Below are 19,655 nucleotides of genomic sequence, written 5' to 3'. Positions count from 1 at the left end.
CATCGCCGGTGACTCCGGCCCCGGCGCCGACTGGCTCGAATCCAGGCTCGGAGGATGCGGTCCTATTGGGGTGCGGCTCTTTGGGGGTCCCTCCTTCGGACCATGGCGCCTCTGCTACGGCGCAAACTCCCACAGGAGTCCCTATGGTGTCGCAGGAAGTCGCCGGGGCTCGGGTCGCACCCGCGAGTCCCCCTCGGTCCTCTGAACAGGAGGCAATCTTGTCTGAGGCCAATGTGATGCCGCTTTGGCGCCGACTGGCCCTGGCAGCGCCACAGAGGTTGGCGAAGGGCCCCTCTCGTCCAATCACGGGTCGAGGCTGGCGGGGGACTCCTCGTCCCTCCCCGGGTCCCTCTTGTTCCTCCACGCAGGAGGCTGCCTCATTGGAGGTTAGGCCGGCGCCCCTTTGCCACCCCGGGTCCGGCCCAGCCGTGGTCTACTGCGCCGAGCGCTGTGGCGGAGGTCGTTCCAGCATCTTTCCTGGAGTCGGACGAAGAAGTCCTGCCTTGGATTGCGGACTGTACGGTGCCAGGATGACGTCGGGTCATTGAACTCGTCCTCGGACGCCTCTACGGAGGCCCTACGGAGGCGGGTGCAGCCTCCACTTACGCTGTTTCCACGTCTATGGGAATTTTGTGCATGGGTGATCCAGATACCCAGTTCCCCGCAAACCATCTTCAGGAGGTTCTCCATCAGGGCTCTGGTGCTAGGGAGATGCTGCTTCCCTTCGAGGGTTCACTCCATTCTTCTCTCTTGGGGACTTGGGGCCATCCTGCTTCGGGGAACCCGATGCCCCAACACCTTCTGCACTGCCACCATCTGGCGCCGCGTGCCGGCTTGTCTTTCCCTCCACCCCTCTACCAGGGGCCCTCTTTTGCAGAATGCCTTTCCCCCTCTGCCGACGCTGTTTTCTCCCCCGTCAAGGGATGCCCGCTGGATGGACTCCTAGGGGCGCAATATGTTCGCCTCAACACGTGCGGCTCTGCGGGCCCTTAACACGCTGTGTGTCCTGGCTAGGGCCACTTCATGTTTTTGGGTCTCGGCAGAGTCCCTTATGTCTGCTGCTTCTCAGAAGGGTGCCTGTGTTGATCTGAGGCATCATGTGCTGGATGGCCGGGAGCTGGGGGCGTTTATTTTTGGCTCCGCTCTGGACATCTCGGAGGTGCTGGGTCGTGCCATGGCTTCTTCGGTTGCCCTTCGTCGCCATGCCTGGCTTCGAGACAGTGTGTTCCCGGAGAATGTTGGGAACAGCTGGTGGACCTTCCCTTTGATGGTTCTCTTTTGTTCCACGCCCCTGCGGACTCTGCCATTCAGAGGTTCCTGGCGGGGCTTTGTCCTCCTCCTTCTTCTCCCCCTCAGTGACCTGCGACTTGATCTGGTTCTTTGAGGTGTTCTTCCGTTGGGGCAGGTCGCCCCAGTTGTGTGTTTGTGCTTCATGACCACTTGAGTCCTCCTTGTTGGGACTGTGTTCTGTTGTCCGCTGGCCGGCCCTTCTTGACTGTTTGTTTTTGCTTTGAGTTTTCTACACCATGCTGGCCCTGAGACTACTGTTTTTTCTCTCTGGCTGCTTGACAAGCCTTCTGCGGGGTTTTTCTGCAGGTATTTCCTGTTGCCCTCTGCTGTGGACGTTTGTTCCCAAGACATTACCATATTTTGGGACATAACATTCCCTATGTGGGGCAGTGGTAGCTGTTATATAGCTCTGTTATGCGCTGGGGAGTTGTGTTTGCCTCTGGACCTCTGTTCTCCGTGGCGTTAAGGTATGTTGCAGATGCAGCCCTCTTGCTGATGGCTTGGTATGGCTTGAATTCAGCCCCGAGGTGTCCTTCTCCGGGGTAACTGCGCTGTTCGCTTGGTCTGGCCTGCTGTCTGCGGCCAGGCGTCTTGGTTCTGCCTGGTTCCACTTCCTTTGGACTATGGGTGCGGACTCCTCCCTGGAGCGTCTCTGGACCCCTCTCGCCTTCTTGCTCTGTCGTCGGCTCATGTCTGGCTGGCCCTGAGTGCATCCCTCCGTGTTGCTCTCGGCGTCTGGCTGCACTTGCTGGTGCTGACCTGCTGTTTTTCTGCACCATTGTGCCTTCCTGGTGCTTTGGTGGGACAGTCATCCATGCCTTGTCCGCTTTTTCCAGTAGGTCTTGCACTCAGTTCTTCCTCGCCTCCCTGTGGGATGAGATGGTCCCTGAGTTCTTGTTCCCTTTCAGGTGCAGTCTATCCCTGCAGGGCGCGGGACGGTTCTTTCTGGGTGTCCTTGAGCTGCCCTTTTCGGCTTCCGCCTGCTTATTGCGGACGGTGCCGTTCTGTCTGGACTTTGCCTTCTGGCTGTGTTAGGCTTGGCTGTCCGCTTTGCTGGGTATGTTTGGGAGGGTGGCTTGCCTTTGCTCTGCCTCTTCTCCTTGGATTCTCTAGGTTGCTCTTCTCCTTCGGTGCTCCTCTTCCTTTGGCCTGGGGCGGACGTTTTGTTGTCCTGTATGGGCGTGGGGTGCTTTAGCCTCCTTTTTTACCTTGCCTTGTTTCCTCTGCTGAGCGAGGACGGGCAGCTTCTTCTTTTCTCCTTTCCCGCATCCCCTTCGGGGTTGGTGGTCTTCTGCTTGAGGGGGTTCCCCTCACCTGAGGGACGGGGCTCCTCGTCCTGTCTTTGGGACTCGGCCCTGTGAGACTTTCTCTTATAACCAGACTGGTGGGGTCCTCGCGCAGACCCTCCTTCCCCTTGGGTATGGCTTTGGGTATCTATTCTACGTGAAGGAATCTGCGGCTAGTAGTCTTTATCAGATGTACGAGTTACTTACCTTCGGTAACGATGTATCTGGTAGATTCTAGCCGCAGAATCCTTCACGGCCCGCCCTTCCTCCCTGTTCTGCGAGAATCCATTGGCTTGGTCTTCTGCATTCGCCTCCCGGTGGGTGGCTATGTCTTCAGTGTGTGCATTCTGTCGCTGTTGTCTGGCAGAATGTTCCTCCTGTTTATTTGTTCTTTCCTCCCCTTTTGGCGCTTTGAAGGGCCGGTTTGTAGGTACTTCCGTGCCTTTGTGTTCTAGTTGCCCCAGGTTTGGGCCATCCACCCCCTCTCTTGCCCCTTTCATTGCTAGGGGTCCTGGTCCATCTGGTATCCTCTAGATTGGGGTCTTTTGGTTGGGCCTCTGCCCTTGTTCCTTACAGGGGTTGTCACATTCTGTGTTGGGGCTGTCTGGGAGTCTTGTCGTGCCTTGTTTGTCCCAAACTGGTTCCCCTTTCATTGTAATTGGTTGGGGTTGTGGTCCTGTTATATGTGTTCTGACCCGGGGGGGGGCTATCTTGGTGCTGGCAGGGTTGCTGTTCAGGGCTATGCTCTGTTCCTTATTCTTTTCCCCTGCTTGGGGTACTGCAGTTTTTGGCACTGCCCCTTCTGGTGTTGTTCCCCATCATCGTTTTTTACTCTTTCGCACACTGTTCCTATACTCTCACAGTTTTGTCTGATGGATCCGCGTTGTGCCGCGGTAAAGTTCTCCGAAGAAAACTGACGTAGGCGCGCCGGGGGGGTGGGGGGGGGGGGACGACTTATGTGACCTCGCTGACGTCATGTGCGCGGATGACGCAGGGGCGGAGTCGCGTCGTGCCGTCCCCTCCCAGCACACGGAGAGGCTGTGGCAAAAAGTTTTCCGGATCCAGTCTCACGCAGGGGGATAATTCTACGTGAAGGAATCTGCTGCTAGAATCGTCTCTACCAGATACATTGTTACCGAAGGTAAGTAACTCGTACGCTAGACTATAGCATGTCACTTTGTTTTATAGCTCCTAATGCATACTCTCTTATTGTCAAAACTTATTAGTGCTCTAATTGAGGCCAACAATCGTCCATGCTAGATTCTGTTTATTTACTTTCTTTACACTGCTCCCACCAATGAAGCTAAGGAAACCAACTTAATGTTTATATTTTAATTTCCTTCAATTTTACGTAGTGTTTTTTAATTATAAAATATTTGCTTTTGCATTCATGATTTCTTTATTAACTTGTTGTGACTCCCTACGGGTACCTTGGTCTTCAGGTTAAGAACCACAGTTTTAGAGTGTTTTAGTGTGTTGCAAGAGATTAGTTGCTGTATTAAGACAGTGTACTATGAATTTTCTCCCACTAATCATTGAAGAGTTCAGATCCTTTCTTTGCTGTAAATTTTATTAGTGTCTACACATTCACGAACAATCTTCAAGGATGACCCCTGCCATTGTCATATTGCAGTCCCAATTGCTGCTAGTGCATGCTTTTGCATTGTTGACAAACACCACTGCATGTATTGCATTACATTGTACTACAGAATTTAGAATGTATTCATTTGTTTCACACCCCTGATGAGGTCACCAAGAACTCATTGAGGTCCTTGGAGGCTGTTACTGAGTGTTTGTTTGGGTGTGTAGCAGTGCTTAATTTGAGCCGGTGGTTTCCCGTGCTCAGCACCGGCACTTAATCATCAACACCAGCACTTTTCAGAAGCCCCAGTTAAGGACACATTAATTTATGGGGAGATTAAGGGATTTGCCAAGAATCACAGGATGTTCAGCCGAGACTTGAACCTGGTTCTCTGGAGTCGACCGCTCTGGCCATGGTGCCACCCCCTCTCCCCACTTTCAAGGTTTGTAGTTTGTTCTGTTTTAGGCAGCGCTAACAGGAGAAATGGGCTGGGGCAAGCTGCCTTCTGATGAAAGCTCTGGCACTTATTTTTTTACAGATTAACCTCTGGGGTGGAGGGAATATTAGAAATTGACCTATAAGTAAGTGTTGGGGGGGTGCATGAGGACTGAAGAGATGCTCCAATCATGGTGTGTTGTAGAGAAATGTAAACACAATTGCAGAAAGCCTTATCTTCTTTAGGAAGGGTATGTATCGTACATTTATTTCAATGGAAAAAACTGATTTTAAGTCGGGGTAGGCAAAATTGTGATTTATTTTTCACATGTATTGCGGGCAGTTTTCCTGAAAATTGTAGGAGATTACACCTTTTACATGAATTGAAATTGGCCCATATCGCATGGTAACATTGTACATAAGAACATACCTCATGTAAAAAACACAAGCACAAAAAAACATAACTGCGGAAAGCAGAACTGGTGAAAAAGCATAACTGTAGGAAGACACTACGTGAAAGCCTGTAATCAAGAATTATGCGAGATTACCTGTTGATAAAAATGTAGTAATTTTTTTTTTTTTAATAACAAACGGAAGTAGCTGTTTGCCAGCAATGGATTTCCAGATTGAACAGTTGACTGGACAACAGAAGAATAAAGTTATTTTTCAGGAGGGAGAAAGGAACTGAGGGCAGTGTTTAGTGTAGTCACACAAAGCCTAATTGCATCAGTAGTAAGAGTCAATAAAGAATTAGGAAACTATAAACCAATGGTCAGTTTATAACTTTCCACCACTTTGACAAACCAGGGAGGTGGTGTATCCTTCACCCATGACTCTGGACCAATAATTCCTCCTGCACTCCATGTTCCAGACACAACATAAAACCTGGCTTTTCGTTCTTTCTTCTGAGGTTAGGTAAGGTTCTTTTTTGTTACGTACCATGAAGATGAGTAACCAAAACTGATTAAGGCAATATAACGCATAGTTGCCTTGTTCCTCTTCTTTCTTCCGCCAATTCCACCATCATTTGGGTTACTATGTTGCCAAATTCTAGTATTTGCGATAGTGAATGAAAGTGGAAGAGTGGTCTTTATTTGGTCTGGAGTGTTTCTCGGTGGAATACTTTGGCCTGATCCAACAGCACGCATTAAATACCTCCCAAGGCACAGGAATGTCCATGACACAGCACGTGTCAAAGCCATGTAAAATCAAGTCAGGGGAAAACATTGTAACCTGGCTGCAGGAAAGTGCCCCTTTTTGACATGGTCACCCCCGTATTTTGCCCAGTATTTGATGTGATTTGGACTGGAAGTGCACTGGGTACCTGCTAACCAGGTCCCTAGTGCCAGATCTCTTTCCCAAACTGTACAAATGTTTCGCCAATTGGCAAAACCTTTAGCACCCTCTGCAAGTCCTTAGTAACTGGTACTAAAAAGGGCCTGGAGTAGTAAGGGCTGCACCACAAATCGTGCCACCCTAAAGTACTCCTAACCAAACCCATGTAAGGCTGCCTTTGCAGTCTACGTGTCTTGGTGCAGACAAAAGTGAACACAGGACATGTCACACATACGTCTGTGCATATCCCCTAACACTACATGGACTATTTGTAAGTCACACCTACAGCAGACCTCACAACCATAAGGCAGGATGCTTAATGCTACCTGTGAGGGCATATCTGCATGAGCAGATATGCCCTTGTGCCGGTCAGTTCTATTCCTGCGGGTGACCAGGGAGACTATTATAAACCATGTACTGGACACTGGTGAAAACAAGTTCCCCAGCTATATGATGGCAACACTGAAGATAGGGATGTTTGATTTTAAACATCTCATATTGATGAACCCACACTGTTTCAAAAGTTGAAGTTATCAATTCATGCATCCATAGGGCACCTTAGAGGTGCACCCTGAAAACCTACCGGCCTCTGGTGCCAGCCTGCAACCCAATGTGAGTGTCTGACCTCCTAGGATGAGAGCCCCTTCCTTGGTAAATGAAAGACCGAACTAAGGAATGGAGGTAATTTTAATCTTCTTCACTCTCTAACCACAACTGTCTCAAAACCAGATGGGTTCCCTCCAGGTGGCGGAACATAGATCCCTTTGAGAACTGAGCAGTCAAGTGATAAAAGACCCAATGATGATGCTATTCACCTACCAACAGAGCGGATAATCAACATATACCACACCCTGAGTTTAATGTGAATGAGGGTCTCCAAAACATGAGTTTGCAAGACCCTGGCAAAAACAGGATATTCTCCTCTGATTCTGATAATACTATATAAAGAGCCAGTTTCCTATAGTGACTCTCATTAATACATGCATTTATTAAGATGGCTGACAGAAATTGTGTGATTTTAGTGCAGATCTGTCACTGTAAATCCTTGATATCAATAGGAGCCACACTAGTTTTGCAAAATGGCAATACACTTTGTTTGCTATTACATAAAATAAATTACAACAAAAAGTAGATACTTTGACTCACATCTACCTGAAAAGTTTGCTTACCAGAATGAACTAAAAATTCCAAATTTTCAACAGATTGGTGAGATTACATTTGTTGCACCAAGAAGTTTTGAAGAGAAGCCTTTTGCACCAGTAATTGAATTAGAGATATTTAACATGCAAGCAAGAGCTGCACAATATGTTGATTGTTACTGCTGAGACAAGGGAGGGGTGGGAGAGAACTCTGAAAAGGTGTGTTTATATGTGTGACAACTGTGCTCTGTCTCTCACAGGGTGGCGTTGAAGATAACCTCTCGCTTTCGGCCTACATCACAGCAGCCATGCTCGAACTGGGGATGAACGATACGGTGAGTCCTGTTCAAGTCTTTACCATGGTTTAACACACACCTTGGTTTGGGGAGGAGGAGGATGGAAGAGAGCCTCTGAAACATTGATCAGGGGATTGGAACCCCCCGTGTTCATGCTAAATTTGACAGGCTTTTAGTAATGTTATGGCAAATCTTCAACTTACCATCAGGATGAGATGTGTTTAAGGGTCTAAAAGGAGAATTCAATGGATAGTTCAGGAGACACTTGTAGATGGCCAGTACCCTGGAAACAGCGCACTAAAGTGCAGCTCAGCACACTGCTTATTTCAGAGGGTCTACTATTGCCATACTGAAGAAGATCACTTTGCAAGTAATGGACAGGATTTTCTTAGTACATAGTGCATATTCAACAAACCAGTAAAGTATACTGAGAAACAAACATGCTAATGTTTGAAAAACAAAATGGTTCAAAATCCAAAATATTTTTTTGCTGCTTTTTGAATTATAGGTCATATTGATTTGTGTAGATGTATAGCTGTTAACATTTCCTTTGTGCCAATAGGCACTTGCTGCTGTTGCGGTTATTGTATTAATCATGTGGAGGCATTTTATTATGCTAAAGGTTTTCCTGACATAGTTAGTAACTGCATCTTATGCATTTGCATGGTTCTATCACAACACCGAGTTGTAAATATCGTCCAGCCAGTATATTGTATCCAGAATATAGACTAACACAATATCATGAAGGTAAATATATAAAAGTAACTATAGTTTTATTTACATTCTTAACTCCACACCTATTTATCTTGAAAGTATGCTTATCTTCATGTTTACATGGATGTAGCGTCTGGGATCATAAATATATATGTAACCGTAAATATACCTTCATGATATTAGTCAATATTCTGGATGAACAATTGTTACTTACCTGTAAACAGGTGGTTCTCCAGTATTGGTGTCTTTCATAGATTCACATGCTTGAATATTCCCCGTCGTCGAAGTGGGAGTCCCACGGTATATAAAAATAGCAATAATGCTAATATAACATAAATGATAACATCATATATAATAAAAAATAGAGATAATACAACTGTAAAAACCTCTACAATGGTAACTTCCATAGGAAGACATTATAAAGAGAAAAACTCATTTGTAACATATCAGTGTCATTATGTTAGTCCAAACTGCAGCCAATCAGGCTCAAGCACCCTCTAGAACCTTCTCCTCAGAAGCTCAAGCCCTCAGATTTTCGTAGCACTAGTAATAATAGCGCATGAGGAGAAGAGCCTCTGAGGGGAGGAAGGGTGGGTCGCATGTGAATCTATGAAAGACACCAATACTGGAGAACCACCTGTTTACAGGTAAGTAACAATTGTTCTCCAGTATTAGGGGTGTCTTTCATAGATTCACATGCTTGAATAGAATAGATAGCAGTAACTCCTTAGAACTGGGATTGCTAATAGATTCTTAAAATGAAGGCAAACATATAGCTTAAAAGCATATAGCAATCACAGAAAGAAAAGGAGGAGGGAACAGAGGCATCACCTTATTTATTGAGATGGCGAAGCACTGCTTGCCCCACTGCGGTATCCGCTTCGTTGATGGAATCCAAACAGTAATGTCTGGTAAAGGTGTGCCTACTTGACCATGTTGCCGCCCGGCAAATCTGGTGTAGAGGCACTCCAGCAAACAAGGCGGTGGAGGACGCCATCGCTCTCGTCGAATGCGCCTTTACTGGACACTGTAAAGGCTTGCCAGTTTGTTGGTGACAGAAGGATATGGCTGCTGAGAGCCACCTTGCAAGTGTTTGTTTCGTCACTGAATGTCCCCTCCGCATCCTTCCATATGCCACAAAAAGTTGATCGGATTTGCGGAAAGGGGTAGTCCTTGAAATGTAAAACTTTAGACAACGTCTGATGTCTAAAGAATGAAGTCGTTGTTCTGCCGGTGATTTTGGATCCGGGAAAAAAGTCTTTAAGAAGACAGGTTCGTTCAGATGGAAATCAGTAGGCACTTTTGGCAAAAACGAGGGATTGGTACGAAGAGATACTCCATCCGGCTTAAATTGCAAATATGGAGGCTTGATTGTGAAAGCGTGAAGATCGCTTACACGACGAGAAGATGTTAGGGCCAAAAGCAATATAACCTTCCAGGTAAGAAATTTGGTGTCTGCCCTGTGAATTGGCTCAAAAGGAGGCTTCATGAGCTGTGACAATACCACGTTGAGGTGCCATGCTGGAGGAGGGCGTCTAATAGGAGGAAACTTTCTGAAGAGACCTTTAAAGAATTGTCGGATTATTCTGGATGAGCAGAGAGACGTCGAACTATCGTGTCTGAAACGCGAAATAGCTGCCAGAAAGACTCTCAAGGTGGCATGAGAGAGACCAGACTGAGCAAGGCTCAGAAAGAAAGACAAAAGCTGTTCCGGAGTAGAAGTGAGTGGATGGATATCTGATGCAGCGCACCAATGGCAAAAACGTTTCCACTTTAGCTTGTACGTTTTGATGGTTGATGAAGCTCTAGCAGAAGCCAGAATGTCTCTGCATTCCTGGGGCATATCTAAGTTTGCGAATTCGAGGTATTCAGGTTCCATGCCCATAACTGAAGCGTGGTCGGGTCTGGATGGCAAATTTGACCCTCGTCCATTGACAGGAGATCTGGACGTGGATGCAGATGAATGGGAGCGCATTGGGACAACAGAAGAAGTTCTGAGAACCAAGCCTGTCTGGGCCAACGAGGGGCGATCAGTATCAAGTGGCAGGGTTGCCTGCGCATCTTCCACAACGTTCTCGGTACCAACGGTATTGGAGGAAATGCATAGGCGAACAGGCCGCTCCAATCCATGAGAAGGGCATTTCCGCTGGACTCTGGATGGGTATGCCAGCTCGCAAAGGCGGGGCACTTCCGATTCAGTGGAGTGGCAAAAAGGTCTATCATGGGATGACCCCAACGCCGGAAGACCATGTCCAGAGTAGGCTGATGAAGTTCCCACTCGTGGGTCGATGACGTGGACCTGCTCAATGAATCCGCTAGGATGTTTGAAACCCCCGGCAGATGGACCGCCGTCAAGGAAATTTGATGACGAAGAGCCCAATTCCAGATCCTTTGAGCTAGCCGAGACAATGGCTGAGATCTTGTGCCGCCCTGTTTGTTCATGTAGTGCATGCTGGTTGTGTTGTCCGTTTGAACCAGCACGGACTCCCCTTGCACTACGGGCAAAAAGGATCTGAGAGCAAGGAAAATTGCCATCAACTCCAGTCTGTTGATATGCCAGGTTCGTTGTGTCGCCGTCCACTTGCCCTTGATTGAAAGGTCCAGGAGATGAGCACCCCAACCCTCCATGGACGCATCTGTAGTCAGTGTTAGATCCGGAGAATGGGCCAGAAACGAAACTCCTTCGTCCAGGTTGGATGGTTCTTTCCACCAAAGCAGACTGTCCTTCATGCGAGACGAGACTCGCACTAGGTCGTTGAAGGACCCTGACACTTGGCGCCATTGCAGGTCTAGTTCTTCCTGTATGGGACGAGTGCGTAGCCTGCAGTTCGGGAGCAGAGCAATGCAGGACGACGCCATCCCCAGAAATGACTTCAACGTCCGCACAGAAACTGACTGTTTTGAACGGATGGTGGTGACCAGACGTTCTATCTTCCTCTGTCGTTCTTGGGAGATGAAGGCTTTTGATAGGCTCGTGTCTAGAATTGCTCCCAGGAAGTTTCTCCTTTGCAATGGTGCAAAATGTGACTTCTCCATGTTGATGGTCAACCCCAGTGACTCGAATGTCTGCAGGCAGAGACTGGTGTCGTGAGCCAGCTGTAGAGGGGATGGAGATTTTAGAAGGCAATTGTCTAGATAAGGAAAGATTTGCACTCCCTGAAGACGTAGATAAGCCATGACAGGGGCCAAGACCTTCGTGAAAACACGAGGTGCCGATCGCAGGCCAAAAGGCAGCACCTTGAACTGGTAATGCATATTGCCCACTTTGAACCTCAGAAATTGGCGATGGTGTTGGAGAATCGGCACATGAAAATAGGCGTCTTGTAGATCTATTGTTGTTAGGAAATCTCCGCTGCAGAGAAGCCGCAAGACTTCCGATAACGTCAGCATGCGGAAAGATTGTTGTTTCAGAAAGAAATTGCGTGCCCTCAAATCCAGTATGGGCCGCCACTCTCCCGTCTTCTTGGCAATGAGGAAAAAACGTGAGTAGAAACCTGTCCCTTGTTGAGATATAGGAACCACTTCGACTGCACCCTTTAGTATTAGAAGACGAACTTGATGTTGCAATTCCCTGAAATGGGGAGGTGGCGGGCCTGATGGTGGAGAATGTGGAGGAAACTCTGTGAACTCCAAGGCATGACCCTTGCGAACAATGTCTAATACCCATTGGTCCGATGTTATCAGAGACCATTGGGAATAAAACTGCGAGATTCTCCCTCCAACTCCTTGCGCAACTGGAGAGTCATTGACGTTTGTTGGTGGAACCCCTATAAGTTGACTTTCCTCTATAGGGTTTGGACTGTGGCTGGCGATTAGACTGTTGGTTGGAATAACGCTGATTTCCTTGATTGTACTGGCGGTACTGAGTGTGTCCTCCTCGAAAAGTGGTTGAAGACGAGCCTCGTCCACGTGCGCCACAAAAGGGCTGCTTTTTAAATTGCAAGGATCCTAGCGATTTTGCTGTATCGGTGTCTTTCTTGATTGACTCAAGCGCTTCATCAATGTGAGCGCCGAAGAGAGACTCACCGTCATATGGCATGTCGAGTATCTTCGACTGGACCTCCTGCCGAAATGAAGTGGATTTAAGCCAACCCTGACGGCGGAGCGCCGCAGCACTGGCAAGGATACGAAAACCAGTACTTGCCACGTCAATCGCACAGTGGATCATTTCTTCTGATGCCCTCATGCCATCCTGAAGGATCTGTTGCGCCTCTGCTCTGGACGCTTCCGGTATCAGCGAAACCAGTGCAGAAATATCCGACCACATTTGCCGGTCGAAACGACCCAAAATGGCCAATGCATTTGCAGCACGAACAGACGTAGACGACATGGTCGAAAAATGTTTCCCAATTGCGTCCAAACGTCAACCCTCTCGATCAGGCGGAGCGGTGATAGGAGTCGCCGGGTTACGGGACCGTCGCTGTGCTGCCTGTGTGACCACTGAATCTGTCTTAGGATGCGAGAGCAAACAAGCGGGGGAACCAGCCGGAGCTTTATATTTCTTTTCCAGGCGAGGGACTAGTGCAGGCAAGGAGTTAGGAGCATGCATGATCTTTATACCCTCTTTCCATACAAATTCTATAATAGGTATGGTGTGAATTTGTTTGTACGGTTGGTTTTTGAAATCATAGAGAAAACAGTCTTCCTGTCGTTGTGCTCTCGGTAATTTAAAGCGGTCCGCCGCTTTATTCATCAGCACATGGAAGCTTGCGATGTCAACCGGAGGTGAATCACCAGCATCTGCTTGCTGAGGAGAGGGTGTCTGTATCCGATAGTCATCGAATTCCGCCATATGTTGGTCCTGTTCTTCATCAGTATCCTGGGGTACTTCCCCTTCTTCTCTGTCCGACTCCTCCTCCTCTTGCGCAACAGGTTGCGGATTCGTGGGGATAGGAGGACGGGGCCGCTCTGGTTGAACAGTGTGCTCCGAAGAATGCTGATTGTTTGTAGGGCCTGGTGTGTCCGATGGAGCGGGGCCTGGTGTACCCTGAGGGGTTGGCGGAAATCTTCGATTGTAGTCGTCCAGCATATGCTGGAGGTTAGAAAACAAAGATACTGGAAATGTTGCCATAGGAACCTGTACATATTGTTCGTCCTGGTGGTCAACTTCCTCCTCCTCCTCGCCCTCAGAACTTGTGTCCTGACATTTAATTATTAATTCCGATGGACTATGTGCATCGTCAAGGACATCGTTGTCCCCAATAGATTCCGTTTCGTGATCAGTAGCCATCATCGGTGATGGTAGCTGGAGAGTAGGAGGTGGCAAGTGGAGAGTAGATTCCTTGCCAGAGGCCATGGAAGGCAGAGGCACTAGAGGCATAGTGGCGAAAGAACCCACTCCTGACGTGGATCCTGCATGTTCCGGCCGTGATCCCTGTGAAACTGCCGCAGCTGTAGCTGTCGCCGTCGACGAGGCAGTTGTTTCCACGGCGGGCGTCGACGAGCGTTTAGGCTCTACCGTCGACGGTGCTGTCGTCGACGGAATCTTCGTCGACGGAATCTTCGTCGACGATACCTTCGTCGACGGAATCTTCGTCGACGGAACCGTCGTCATCTTCTTCGTCGACGAAGCCGTCGTCGACGAAGCCGTCAGCGTCGACGGGACCTTTGTCGACGATGAACTCTTCGACGTCGACGAGGATTTCTTCGTCGACGGTAATTTCGTCGCCAACGAGACAATCGGGATCGTCGACGAGATAGAGGAGATAGAAGCTCTCGTCGACGTAGAAGACGTCGACATAACCATCGTCGACGACGAGGAAGCAGACGTCGTCGTCACTGAAGTCGTCGACGAAGACACCACAGCCAATCTCGTCGATGGAACGGTCGTCGACGAGCCCGTCGACGACCGCGGTGTCAGAACTGTTACAACACTTATAGAGGCTGGAAATGACGCCTGAGAGCCAGGTCTCGTGGGCGTAGACTCAGAAACCAAAGGAGCTGTTGGTTGAACTTGTGCCACTGTTAAAGCCAACTTTTTCTTCTTCAAAAAAGGAGAAGGTAACTCCTGAACACTCCCACGCTTGGAAGCAACAGTAGAACAGCCTGACTGGAGACTTTCTGCGTCTGACAAAACATCCTCTTTATCTTGGAGGCGCTTCAACCATAGAAGAAGACGACCTTCCCTGTCTCTGAGAGTCTTAGCTGGAAAAGCTCTACAGAATTTACAGTCATCCACCTTGTGTTCAGGATACAAACAGTAAATACACTTTTGGTGGGGGTCCTTCTCAAACAAACGTAGCTTCCCACAGGAAGAGCAAGGTCTAAACAAAGACTTCTTACTTGACATTCTTGTAGAAAAACAACTGAAGTGAAATACTTGAAGAAAACTGAGCAGAGCTCAGGGAGACTCCCTTCACACGACGTGCGGTAGAAAATCTGAGGGCTTGAGCTTCTGAGGAGAAGGTTCTAGAGGGTGCTTGAGCCTGATTGGCTGCAGTTTGGACTAACATAATGACACTGATATGTTACAAATGAGTTTTTCTCTTTATAATGTCTTCCTATGGAAGTTACCATTGTAGAGGTTTTTACAGTTGTATTATCTCTATTTTTTATTATATATGATGTTATCATTTATGTTATATTAGCATTATTGCTATTTTTATATACCGTGGGACTCCCACTTCGACGACGGGGAATATTCAAGCATGTGAATCTATGAAAGACACCCCTAATACTGGAGAAATGATATTTTCCTCTAAACCGATCCACACTTATTGAAAAGAGAGATAAATGGGTCGCTCAGTAATTGAGCATCGTCTAACTTCTAGAGGTGGTCATGGTGAAGAGCGGCCAAGAATGGTTGGGAGATGGAGAGGGAACTTCCACACTTCATCTTTTTGAATCCATCAAGAGGTCACAATTTGAGTGTAACTGGAAACATAACACCCCCTCCAGCCCCCTCAAAGATAATCTCCATATAGTTGGACCCTAGACTAAGTGGGTAAGGAGACTAGACACTCATCATCTGCAATCTCCCGTTCAAAATCTGGCTGGCGATGTGTGTTTTGGGGTGAAATATTTGGAAGCATATGATGGCATCAGTAGGTCCACATTACCAACCTCCACTTCAATTACTTCCCTGCAGGACAGCACAGTGAAGCGTGCTCTGGCCTACCTGGAAGAGTCTTTGCCCACTGTTACCAACACCTACACACTAGCTTTGATGGCCTACACCTTCACCCTCGCTGACTACAAGGAGGCGCGTGATAAAGTGATAGCAGTGCTGAATGAGCAAGCCGTCAAATCGGGTAAGAAGGAGAGGCATATCCCCACACAAGTTATTGAGACCCCAACCATTTTAAGGTAGCAGAACAGCAGGTTTTATGAGTGATGCATCCTAAATATATATTTAACTTGTGTAATAAATTCTTATTATTTGACTCTTTATTTTGCTTGAAATTATGCATTAAAATTTGGACACTCTATTCTGAAGAGAGAAATAAACACCTCCCTGTCCTAGAGATGTGTAACACATGGCAGATAGAAATTGAATTAAAAAATAAATTCACCAAGACACGGATTTTTGCCTAAATGGGGTAAAAGTTATTTCCTTCTTCAATTAACACTTTCAATAAGGTTCCTCAAAATAAATGCTTGATTCATCTGTTTTACATTTGCTTTTATAGCATATATATATATTTTCTTTAAAATCTTTTAATTTTTGAAAAAACAAAGACAATACAAAAAGGAAATAACAAAAACGTCAGGCGATCTCATACAATCAATACATACAGATCATTTCAGTCAGGTGCAAAATATCAAGAAAAAATATACAATGCTAGGATCAAGGGGATTCCTGCGCTTCCAGTACCAAACTTGGTGTCGGAGGTTCACAAATCTCTCCCCGGTGGGTATTCCCCCCCCCCCCCACCCCCCCATATCTTCTGCCACTTTCTTGGACATCCCCTGGCTACAAACACCGATCTTTCCCGGAACATGCACCAGTCCAGGTCCTCCGCCCACTGAGTAATTCGGGGCGGTTGGCTAACCCCCCAAAGCCTAGCAATGTTCCGCTTAGCCACGACATATGACAGAGTGACCCACTGCTTCTGATACACATTCAGGTCTGTAGGCTCCCAAACATTCAGCAGGCACCGCCGGGCTTCCGGTAATATCTCAACTCCCAAAACATCTTTCAACACCTCATGGATCTTGTTCCAGTAGGTTAGTATCATCACACTCACTGGTTAGAGGCGGCAGACCCGGAAGCAGGAGTCGGCCCGGGACCAGGGTTCAATTCCCGACGCGGCAGGGTCGTGGACCAGGGTCAGCGGACTCGATAATTCTCCCCTCGGTGCCTACTCTAACCAGGGGTCCCACTCGGCAACGCTGGGCATTAGCTTGCCTAATCTCCACAATGGCCCCATCAACGCCGGGGATGCCTGGCTTCACCTTGGGGACTCCCAGTAGGGACCATCCCACAGGGAAAGCCAGGACGGGTTCCCCAGCAGTATACCGCGCCAGGATACTCCGGTAGTAATTGAGCGCGTTACAAAACAGTTTATAACATAACATAACATAACACAATGCCCTAATATATGGATCAGAGTACCGGATTCCCCACACTATCTTCTGCAATCCCCACTCTCTCCCCGACCCATAAGCACCAATCGAGGCCATGTGATATACGACCTGTGCAGAATCTTTAATTGCACAAGTCGAAGCCTCTTCTGAATAGCGACAACCTTAGGAGAAGAGACCGCCTCCATCCAGTCCTCGTCATCCAGTTCCAATCCATCCATACACCACTGGGCACTGATGTGCCCCAGTGGATTATCCACATTATTAACCAACTTCTTGTAGATCAGGGAAACAGTTTTCTCGGGGAGGTGGCCGTCAAGCACTCGATCTTCAAGGGGAGACGACTCAGGAAGAACCAAATCTTTGGGCACATGGGTGGCAAGAGCATGTTTCACTTGTAGATACCTGAAACGCTCATTATTATGCAAACTGTACGTCTTCTGGAGAGACTCGAATGGAAGTATCGTCCCCTTCCCCCAGACATCTTTTATATGAGTGATACCAATAGTGTCCCATTTGTCGAACCCCTTAGTTTTCCATAGATTACCCAATTTCTCCAAATTCCACAGGGGGATAGCCAACGTAAGCCTACCGTCCCACCCTAAACATCTATTAGCCACATGCCAGACTTGGACCGCATGCGCCGTCGGGCCGGTTAATGCGAACTTCCCCAGCTTGGCATATAGTGCTCTGTCCAACATTCCTCCCGGTGCTTGACCCTGATCCATGGCGAATCCTGGGCCGCCGGGGGGCCCATAGATAGTATGGTTAATGGCAGCCAACTGCGAAGCCCAATAATATCTCCGCAGATCTGGGAGACCAATCCCGCCGTCATACCATGGGAGAGTTGGCTTTACAAACGCGATTCTGGCCCTACCGTCCCACAGGGACTCTATCTCTTTAAAATAGGAGGCCGGCACAGGGTCCATTGTATTCTGCAGAGCAGATAAGATTCGGGGAAGGGCCATCATTTTGAATAGAGTGGCTCGACCGAGCATGGACAGCGGAAGGGCCTTCCAACTTTCCACGTCTTTCCTGCATTTGTCCAATGGGAGAGCGAGATTTTTCGTATAGCGCAGCCGCGGGTCTAGAGTGATGTAAATACCCAGGTATTTAAAGCCTACCATCTCTATCTGAATTGGACATGTTCGCGGGACCACTGGCCGATCACCGACCAGGACAAAGAGTCAGACTTAGCCCAATTTAAGGCCAGAGCCGAGTACCTACCAAAAATATCTAGCACATTCAAAAAATTACGCAGGGAGTCCTTGGGATTAGTAAGATAGAGCAAAACATCGTCCGCATAGAGTGAGATCTTATCTTTTCACCCAGGCGTCCATCTTAAACCTCTTATTGTCCTATCCCATCTGGCCCAGGCCGCCAGGGGTTCCATGGCGATCGCAAAAAGGAGTGGGGACAACGGGCATCCCTGCCTCGTACCCCTTTTCAGGGAAAAATCACTGGATCTGCAGTTGTTAACCACTACTCTAGCCAGAGGGTCAGCATACAGCAATCGTACCCAGCCGACAAACTCTTGTCCGAAGCCCAACTTTGCCAACACTGCAAATAAATATTGCCATTCTACCCTATCAAACGCCATTGTGGCATCTAGTGACACCACCACAGTCGGCTCATGTATCTTTGAAGATCCCTCAAGGACTCCGTGAAGCCGTCACAGGTTCAGCGCCGTATTACGACGCGGCATAAAACCGGATTGATCCGGGTGAATCAATGATGTGATCACCTTGACCAGGCGGGTGGCAAGTAGTTTCGCCAGAATCTTAAGCTCCGCATTGAGCAGTGAAATAGGCCTATAAGACGAGCATTTTGTCCTAGGTTTACCCTCTTTATGAATCATAACTATGTTCGCCACTCGCTGGTCATAGGGAAGTCTGCCCTCCTCCTTACTCTCCCAAAACATAGCTCGAAGATACGGGGCAATACGGTTGGCATTCCATTTATATAGTTCGACCGGTATCCCGTTGGGGCCCGTCACCTTGCCTGATTTTAGTTGCCTTATAGCCTGCGCCACTTCATCAGCCGAAAAGGGGTGAGTCAAGATACTTCCTGTCCTCATCCGACAGACTCGGCATTATAATGTCTCTGATCATATTGCTGTTTTCAGCCTCAGAATATTCACTTCCAACGGCATAAACCTTCTCATAGTACGCGGAAAACTCATCTGCCACCGCCTGCGGATCAGTAATCGTTTGCGACACTGACCCTTCCAACTCCGGTACCACCCTGGAGGCTCTTTCTCCCTGCTCAAGCCACGCAATAAGTTTACCTGCCTTGTCGCCATGCTCATATATACGACCCTGGACAGCGTTGTTGTGCGCAATAGCTCTAACTCGCACCAGGTCTTTGTATTCCTCCTGCCGGAGTCTCAAGTGGTGGATCTCTTCGGCCGTGTGCGACACCGCCACTCTTTCTTCTAGGCGTAAGACCTCCGCGGACTGATTACGCTTCTTTTTCCTAGCCACCAAGGAAAGAACCTCTCCCCTCGCCAACGTTTTATACGCTTCCCAGAGAGACTGGGCCGAGTCAACGGAACCTCCATTCTCCAAGAAGTAGCGATCAGACATTCGGAGCACTTCCTTCCTGATGGCAGGATCTTTAAACTGCCAAACACTAAGCAGGGCAACAGTACCTGCCGCGGGCCTGCTGGGAGCAAGCTGTATCCATAACGGGGAGTGATTGGAAATCCCCCTAGCAAGGTACTTCACCTCCCGAACCATGGGAGCCATGTCCGCCGGCAGCAGGAGATAATCCAACCGCGACAGGCTGCTGTGTGCAGCCGACACAAGCGTAAAAAGTGTCAGCGTTGGATTACGCACAAGCCAGCTATCAACTAGGCCGAACGTCTCCAGGAACTCTGAGAGCCATTTCTCAGGTTGCCTGAGGACACGCGGTGGACTGCGATCTAGTTCCCTGTCTAGCACAGAATTGAACCCTCCCCCCCCCCCCCAAGACTAAACTGCCCAGGGGTAAAGTAAGGAAGACAGTTCCCAGATCTCGAAATGTGTCCGACTGAAGAGCAGGAGGGACATAACTT

General features: G+C 48.2%; 1 protein-coding gene across 3 annotated transcripts in view; it reads left to right on the top strand.

Annotated features, from left to right (window-relative positions):
* The window catches only part of LOC144768018 (alpha-2-macroglobulin-like protein 1), a 293,319-nt gene that overhangs the window by 243,118 nt on the left and 30,546 nt on the right, over positions 1-19,655 (top strand). For all 3 annotated transcript variants that reach the window (XM_078651413.1, XM_078651412.1, XM_078651414.1), the window contains exons 27-28: positions 7,328-7,402; positions 15,165-15,327. In XM_078651413.1, coding sequence (XP_078507539.1) covers positions 7,328-7,402; positions 15,165-15,327 — 238 coding nt within the window. The remainder of the gene's footprint in view (positions 1-7,327; positions 7,403-15,164; positions 15,328-19,655) is intronic.

The sequence above is a fragment of the Lissotriton helveticus genome, chromosome 7 (assembly GCF_964261635.1).
Source record: "Lissotriton helveticus chromosome 7, aLisHel1.1, whole genome shotgun sequence".
Classification (NCBI taxonomy): Eukaryota; Metazoa; Chordata; class Amphibia; order Caudata; family Salamandridae; genus Lissotriton; species Lissotriton helveticus.
The sequence above is the reverse complement of the archived record's forward strand: the minus strand, read 5'-3'. Positions and strand labels throughout refer to the sequence as shown.